The sequence below is a fragment of the Leiobunum rupestre genome, chromosome 1, assembly GCF_980474605.1.
Source record: "Leiobunum rupestre chromosome 1, qqLeiRupe1.1.hap1, whole genome shotgun sequence".
Taxonomy (NCBI): Eukaryota; Metazoa; Arthropoda; class Arachnida; order Opiliones; family Sclerosomatidae; genus Leiobunum; species Leiobunum rupestre.
In genome coordinates this window covers 80,818,214-80,826,456 of record NC_143384.1, presented here as the reverse complement: position 1 = coordinate 80,826,456, position 8,243 = coordinate 80,818,214, and the positions used below count along the sequence as shown (strand labels likewise).

General features: G+C 34.4%; 2 protein-coding genes across 2 annotated transcripts; both read right to left on the bottom strand.

Moving 5' to 3' along the window:
- Positions 1–972: 972 nt before the first annotated feature.
- LOC149967139 (uncharacterized) lies at positions 973–1,592 on the bottom strand. The gene is made up of 2 exons (XM_090167614.1): positions 1,390–1,592; positions 973–1,329 (listed from the first exon to the last, which is right to left on the bottom strand). Exons 1-2 carry the CDS (start codon positions 1,561–1,563, stop codon positions 973–975), a joined length of 531 nt encoding a protein of 176 aa, XP_090023740.1. The 5' UTR covers positions 1,564–1,592.
- A 2,436-nt stretch (positions 1,593–4,028) lies between these two features.
- LOC149967138 (uncharacterized) lies at positions 4,029–4,909 on the bottom strand. Its single transcript, XM_090167613.1, has 3 exons — positions 4,839–4,909; positions 4,266–4,502; positions 4,029–4,176 (listed from the first exon to the last, which is right to left on the bottom strand). Exons 1-3 carry the CDS (start codon positions 4,907–4,909, stop codon positions 4,029–4,031), a joined length of 456 nt encoding a protein of 151 aa, XP_090023739.1.
- Positions 4,910–8,243: the final 3,334 nt, after the last annotated feature.

The window sequence follows — 8,243 nt, the reverse complement described above, 5'->3', positions numbered from 1 at the left end:
CATTTAAACACCCTTGTTGGGCGTTCCATCAATTAGCTTGGATAATTTGCCCTTCACATGAGATGAAAAGTATGGTATCAGCCCTTTTTTCATATCGACCACTTGGCACAAAAAGCTTTCAATTCTGTGGTGTGGAATTTGGGTGGAATGCAGTGAAGCAAGTGTACGACGAAGACATTAAAAGGTCTAACAACAATGAAGCAAAAAGAGTACGTAACCTGTATAAAAGTTACATTGATAGAGATAGTTGGACTCGCTTAAACGTGCAGCCGTCTAAAATAATGCAACAGGAAGAGATGTTAGTTGCATTATACGAAATAGCTCATAATGTAACTGGAGAAATTGTTCCCCATCGAGAAGAACTGATGCTATCAAGGGAATATCTTCTGGCCTGTTCCAAACTATTTGAAGAAGGCATTCTTCAGAGAGTTCAATTAGACAAAAGTGATCACCCAGTTTTACTGTCTATTGAAAGTGGCTTCAGTTTTTTTGAAACGTGGTTGAACAACATATTGGATTCTTTTCCTGACATCAATACTTCTTCACCTCATCAAAAAGATTTTCTTTCGTGGCAAACGTGGGACCTTCTCCGAATTATGGGTTTTTTTTAAATATTGTGTATTAGAATTTTTAAGAGATCACCCAGGTTATTATGTTATTCCTGGCAGAATTAACGGAAGCGCTATTGAAAGCCTTTTTAGTCAGTTCAGAAATTCAACATCAGGAAAATTATCTGGAACAAACTATAGTTACGCAGCAAGAAATGCCATAATGAAAGTGGATATTCAAGGCCAGAAGTTCACACATGGAGACTATCGTGGATGTCACATAGCTGTGGCTGATTCTAAACTCCAATGAGTAAAAAAGAATCATTATGGTCATTCCGAAAATTAAACATTATTTTTAATACATTACAAAAGTTATCACTTAAGCTTGAATACTGAATAAATTTAAGGTACTTAGTATCACAGTTCAAAAATTCAATTTCTTTGGTTTTACAATTTTTTTGGGACTAGTAGTAACTCGTTTCTTGGGATTATATTTTGGTTTGGCATTCTGAGGAACTCTAACAGCAGTTTTGGGTTTTGAAGGGCCCTTGCGCTTTAATTTAGACATCAATCCAAGTTTATCTCTTAAAAGAAATCCTCCTTTTGGAATTTTTTCAGCATAAGATGCAAACATAAAATCCTTGAATCTTGCGTTCACCATCTTTGATATTAATTCCTTGTAGAAAAAGCGGCAGTATGGATTCCTATGAGTCACAGATTCTGCAATTTTTAGAAATTCCTTTTCCATAGCTTTGTTTTGTTTGATCACTGGACATGAAACCTAAAAGATTTTAATAACCTTAAAACATATTCTTTAAAAATTATTTTATTTTTAACTCACTGCTGCTATTTTTGGTCCCAATATTTTTAATTTTTCTTTTTCAAAATGCTCCTTAATCTTAAGATCGACCATAAGAAGAAAGGGATCAAAAATATTCTTAAGAAAAAACAAGTAGCCTTTATCTTTAAGTTGTAGACTACGGGGTAGATTCTTCTTTTCAGCTGGAGTCATCATAAGGCATCTGATTATAATTAAGTGGTTCCTTGCTTCAATGAGATGAAAGCCTTTGGTTCGTCGTATTTTATTTTTTGAAACGCCATGCATCCTTTTAATCGAAGCTCCAGCTAATTGCACTAAGCGAGAATCCACTAAATTGTTGAACTAGACCTTGTTTCAAAATTCCTTTTTTCAATATCCACAGTGTTTGAGAGTTTAGATAACAATGTTGAAAAAACTCCTTTGGAAATGGTCAAGATTAATACTGTAAAAATATCCAGCTTGTTCTAAAATTTAAAAAAGCGAAAATGAAAATGGTTATACATCTTATGTATAAAAATATAAAATAGATATACTTACTGACGATGAACTTGGTTCAACAGTCATTTCTACAGTCTGCAGCCACATTTCATTTAACAACGACCTCCTTTCAAGCTCTTCTTCGATACTAAAATCATCCTCCAACTCGTGCAACATTACACAACCTTCAATGTCATTCATAACTATCTCACGCCACGAAGCTCTCAGATTTAAATGATTAATTTCCGAATCTCTTTTTTCGTTATAGCACTCTTTATACTTTGATATACATTCTTTCTAAAATGAAGTGACAATGGACACCAAATATGAATATTCAGTTTCATTCTCACCTACACTATGCCTAGGCGTATCACGCCATAATTTTAGCAACTCTGCGTGCTGTTTTTGATTGAGGAACTTTTCTTCATTTAAAAAATAAATTACCTGATCTAAAACCTCTGTTTCATTTATTTTATACCTTCTAAATAATTAACATTTGTTACGATTGTTTCTTTAGATTTCACGTTTTTTTAACTGTACCGCGTTTCTTAGATGACTCCATTTTTAAACGGAATAATACGGTAGCAATAGATCATACTAGATGGCGCACGTGAATGACCCGAAAAATGAAAGCAGACGAACTTAAGCTACAAAAGCTGCGAGGATGGGGCTCAGAATCCTATCGTCCAATATTCTTAGGAACCTGAATAAATTCTTGGTCTTAGCCTTTCATTTTTACAATTTTCTAGTCAGACTTAATATCACAATCACAATAATAATAGTTATGTCCGGCTGGTCGTTTAGTTACGTTTAACAAATTAATCTTTTTTCTATTAAAAAGGTATAAACATAACTTACCACCAATTTGTAAGTATGACATACTTTAAAAGTTAAAATTTTATAGATTTATTTAATGAAGCTGGAAGTCGCTGTTCAACGGTTTAAGCAATTTTACTATCACGTGACTATTTTTAAAGGGTTCTACCGTTTGATGGCGTTCAAATGTTTCTAAAAAGAAATTTTACCCACCATTACACTATACATTGCAATTTATGCTATCGTTTATTACGCAGTTCTATAACTTACAAAAGTCTACTTTTACGGTAAATACCAATTTGTGGTGGATTGTCTTTACTGTGAGTGGCATATTAACTTTATCCACGACACAAGCGAATTTCTGTGGTATCTGTAGATCATTCAGTAACTGCACCAACACAATATAAAAAGGTAATTTAGATATTAATCTGAATCTCTTTAGGGTTAATGTGGAATTCAGACCGATACAAAGCTTTAAATTGTAAGATGACGAGCTAAAGATATTAAACCTTACGTCGATGCAAATCTTTCCAATATTGAACACCGAGGGGCAGATCACTTTGTTACAAGGTGTCCTAATAATCATGATTAAAAAGTTAGTCATTATTTAATCATTTTTAATCTTTGTACAGCCAAAGTTACAGATTTAATTTTAATCTAATCTAATCATGATTTAATCATACCAGTGGTGTCCTAATAATCATTGGAGTGAGCTGCCCCTCGTTGAACATCGTGGCGCTACGAACGGTGCTCTTTTAAAAGAACCAATTACAAAATCTTATTTGTACATGCAAGGATCGAATTAGCCTTTTCAGTATACATAAAGTCACGTAGTGGCCATCACTTGGAAAGGCTGTTTAACGTACTGCTTTGATTAAATTCATTCTCAATATGGAACAAATAAATAATGTAAAGTTGTTTACCTGCCTTGGTGTAAAGATTTATTTATAGCTAGCACGTAAATTATTATCTATACAAATGATCAGAATTTACATGGCTCTGAAATTTGGTTTCAATGTTTAAAAGGAAACTCGGGGATAAAATAAATAACACAAATTTATTCAGTTAACACATTTTATACAATTAATACACAGTTAAAATTTTACAATTACTACAGTTGGTTTAAAAATTTACAATTAATACAGGTTTAAAAATTTACAATTAAAACAGGTTTAAAAATTTACAATTAATACAGGTTTAAAAATTTACAATTAATACAGGTTTAAAAATTTACAATTAATACAGGAATTTACAATTAATACAGGAATTTACAATTAATACAGGTTTAAAAATTTACAATTAATACAGGAATTTACAATTAATACAGGTTTAAAAGTTTACAATTAATACAGATTTAAAAATATCTTTCAGTCTTCTTCTTGCATTTCTTGTTGGAGGCTCAGGATCTCTTCGGTTGTTTCCCGGAAAATCCTTCTGCTCTGATTGGCGAACTGAAGGAATTCCCGGTACTCCAACGTGTGGACTGCGCACAAGTGGCCCTCCAGATCCTTATCCCTGCGTGGTAAACGAAACAAAAAAGGAAATGTTAATATCATTCTGTAAAAAATTAATAAAAAATCGTAAAATCCGATTAATTAACTTACGACGAAAAACGTGCGGCGCAGAACCAACAGAAGAAAACCCCGTCGGAGTGGAACTCGTTGACGTGTTTGTACAAGTTGTGCTTGGTGACAAACACGTGGCAACAACAACGGCGAGGTTCCCTGAACTTGACGGTGTGCATGTTGCGGATGTGCACCAGGAGTGAATCCCGGCCAGAAACACTCTTGAAGGAGCATTTCGTGCAGCCGTATTCGCCCTCAACCAGGGAGAAATGAAAGCTGCAAGTAAAATAAATCACGGTTAAAATTATATCCTTTTCATCTACTGTTAGCATATTTAAATATAGGGTTAGTATCCAGACTATCAGTTAAGCCTTGTAAGGCGCTTAAAACATTTCCTCTTTCGTAAAAATTCCCACTAGCGGGACAATTTGTCTCAAATTAAAACTAGGCTCAGTATTATTGTAAAGTAATAGTTATGGCTCCCGTTTTTCTTAACCAATGATATTTGTACCCCAAATGTCTCCCATTTAATAATAATAATAATTATAATAATAATCAGCTAGGCTAATACCCAAGGCTACACCATAGGCCTAAGTCAAGAATCAAACTTACTTTTCTCTCATTTCCCATGGCTCCGTAAAGGCTTGCTGTTGATCTTCGTGTCCGAAAGGTGGGCTGTCCATGGCGAAATGACTGGAAGCACTGGTGTATGAACTCTGATGAAAGGCAGTGGCAGGAAAGGGACAGGGACTAGGTGTGTTGGTCCTTTTATACGAGACGGGCTCAGAACTACCACGTGATAAAGGTTTGTTTATACAACATCGAACGGTACATCGCGATGGCCAATCAGTGTGCTCCAAATATGACGATAACGAAAGTGACTCATGACTAATCGTGATAAGAGGGAAATCATCGGCGATCGCGGGCAATGCTTATCTATTGGGGAGTCATGGTCCGTCACCATTGCCAAATAGGGAGGGGGGGTTAAAAGCAAGGCAAGAGAATGACAAGGCGGAAGTTTTATGGAACATTATATAATAATAATAATAATAATAATAATAATAATAATAATAATAAAAATAATAAAAATAATAATAATATTTATTTTGCAAAAACACAAACATTGCTGGCAACCACAGATGGAAAGCCTATTCGTGGTGCTTACCGGGACAAAACAAACAAGAGAAAAAAAATTATTCGAAATGAATAGATACAGAATCAATTAAAAAAAATTAAGAATTATATAAAAAAAGGGAGAGTGCAAGTTAATTAATATTAATATTATTTAATATTAATTCCAAAGAGAAATATCCATCTCCTTTTGCAGATTCCCGATTATTTTTCGAAATATTAATTATATTCCTTTTGAATCATTTTATTGCGGTTAGAAGCCCTCTTCACGTCCTTTCGGCGCTTGTCCCCACTTTTAAAAAGGTTTAAATAAAATTTAAGAATGTTGTCCAGAAATTGTGTAAACTAGTGCTACAAGAAGAGGCGAGATGTCTTTTTTTATGTGTGTAGATATAGGTCTACTAATTTAAATCAATATCTTGTAAAACTGTACAATGCCCACACCATCATAAAAAATGTTACCATTACGTTCTTAAAATAAAAATTGGCTTTTTGTTAAAGCATTCGCTGTGTTTATACTTATGACTCTAGCTTTTAATTATGAAATGATCCCTAATATTTATGACAGTAAATAAATTAGCAGCAAGAAAAATGGAACACAATGAGCCTTTTCGCATTAAGGGGAGAGGGAGAAGGGTGCGCATGCGCGTTGGTTTGTCTGTAGCCGACATTACTGCGCGATCTCTTGGATTATATGGATAAGCAAGAGTTTTTCTTCTAATTACTGTAAGTTTAGTAGAATATATTTAATATTTTTAAAGTGTTATATAAAACATATATTTAATTTTATTGATATAAAACTAAACGTAAGTACCATTTAAGCGTAAAATAATAGTACAGAGTGTATTCTTGTTGTCTGGCTGGCTGTAAGACTCGGTCCGGAAGAGCAGAGGCCAAAAGAGATCAAATAAAATTCCATCAGATCCCTACTGCAATGATTATATTGTGGCAAAAGATAATTAATAGGAAAAATTGGAAAGCGTCATTTACAAACAGAGTGTGTAGCAGACACTTTTTTATTGGCTACCCTGGCTGGTAAAAAAGGTGACGTAGATTGGGGGTACGTTCAGCAGAGCTCATCGGACTCACCGATTAGTAATCGGTGACCTCGGTTTCCTACTGTACGCTTTGTCGCGTTTCCGGTTTTGACGTCACGATAGTCATCGGTTACTCACCGAAGTCATCGGCTGGAAGAGTCGGTTTTTCCGATGACTGACGTCATTTCTGACGTAAAACTACTATATAAGCTACGGCATTTTAAAAAACACCGATGACTGAATAAAAGCGTTCAGCAACTTACGACCTCATTATGACGAAAAAGCTCATCGGTGGAAAATATCAAATCCATCGGGTTTTTTTTTCGTTGACTGCTGCTGAACGTAGCCATGGTATCGACTCTTTTTATGAAACCAAGTAAAAATAAAATGAAAAGGATCCGGTTTCCGTAGTCAAAGAGTTCTTTAGTTTAGGCACAGACGGATATGGATAAGGTTTCTGAACACACCTCATTGAATTCTGCTTTTAACCTCTTGAGCGAAGAAGAAACCGGAAGAAACTCAATCAACAAACGTTACGAATTCATCATTTTTCTCGAGAAGAAACGCGTACAATGAGAGAAATAAGAAAGGTATGTCCAAAAACGTTTTTTGAGTTTTGAAATTAATTGGCTTTTTTATATCTTTAAAGCTTAAAAGAGCTAAAGAACTGATTTCATTCCGATTCTCTGAAAACTTCCCTGGCCTTTCATGATTACGAGGATAATTCCATTAGCAAACCTCTAGAAAGAAATGAACTTACCCGTGTAGAAGTAAGATATATATTTATGTAAAAGCTAATATAATCTAACAATTACTTTATTAATTACTTTATCTATTTTTAAAAATTAAGGCATTGGTACACAAACGATAACGGACCCTCTCTATTACGAGAATCAATGTTCAAAAGATAAAATTTTAGAGTACGAGGAGGTTTTAGGTCGTAAGTTCTGGTTAGTAGAAAGGTTTCAACGTGATGACAACGTAGCACAATTCCAGTTTTGCCGTGGTTGTTTAAGTGACTATTTTATATTAATTTTAATTACTCTAGGAAGCTGAAATTAAAAACATTTTTTTAGTTTTCTGAAAGATAAAGCAAGCAAGATGAATTATTACCGAGCTTCAAGTCTTGAGAAGAATGAGCGCAAAAAGGTTCGCTTTCGAAAATGATCTATAATTAACAAATGTTTAGCCGTGCTAATGAGATGATAACTGGGGTTGGTTGTGCAATATATAGGCTTTATAGCGGACCGTTTTGACACGAAAAGATGTTTCGCGAAACCCATTCCTTTCCTAGCGTAGTCATTCCCACCTCTATTTACGGTTAATTAATACTATATTCCCTGTAAAACAAGGACTCATAAAAAATGTTTAAGCCTCTTAAAATTTAAAAACTGACGCAACTTACCCAAGAATGTATTCCAGTTAACAGGAAAATACATCTGCCCACAGGTATACCTGCGCACGTTATATAATTTTGGAAAATACATTTATTGCGTTATTTTTCGAAGTGTTGATTAATTGATTAACATAAGATATGTGCAAAATCGCTAGTGATATTTAGAGTTTCACTCTCACTCAAGAGTGCGAGTAGAACTAAATGAAAATCTTCACCCTTTCGCACTCTCCCTTTTCGTCACTCGTCACCAATTTCACTCTTATTCTTGACTGGAAACTTGAATTCAGTCCAAAAAGTATATTTTAGCCTTCTTTGCCGTTAATAGATGGCACCCCGCTCTGCAGTAAGGTCATTAATTTAAATTCAAAATTAAAATTTCCCACCTTCTTTTAATAGCCTTGAAAATCGATAGGAGTGAAAAAGCTGACCAGGGGCCCAATTCTTTAAGCTTCG

Excerpts from the sequence above, each read along its gene's own strand:
- LOC149967139 (XM_090167614.1), bottom strand. The coding sequence starts at position 1,563 with ATGATGACTCCAGCTGAAAAGAAGAATCTACCCCGTAGTCTACAACTT. Across the intron at positions 1,330-1,389 it reads TGGGACCAAAAATAGCAGCA|GTTTCATGTCCAGTGATCAA; the intron begins GTGAGTTAAAAA and ends AAAATCTTTTAG.
- LOC149967138 (XM_090167613.1), bottom strand. The coding sequence starts at position 4,909 with ATGGACAGCCCACCTTTCGGACACGAAGATCAACAGCAAGCCTTTACG. Across the intron at positions 4,503-4,838 it reads CCATGGGAAATGAGAGAAAA|CTTTCATTTCTCCCTGGTTG; the intron begins GTAAGTTTGATT and ends TTTTACTTGCAG. Across the intron at positions 4,177-4,265 it reads TGCGCCGCACGTTTTTCGTC|GGATAAGGATCTGGAGGGCC; the intron begins GTAAGTTAATTA and ends TTTACCACGCAG.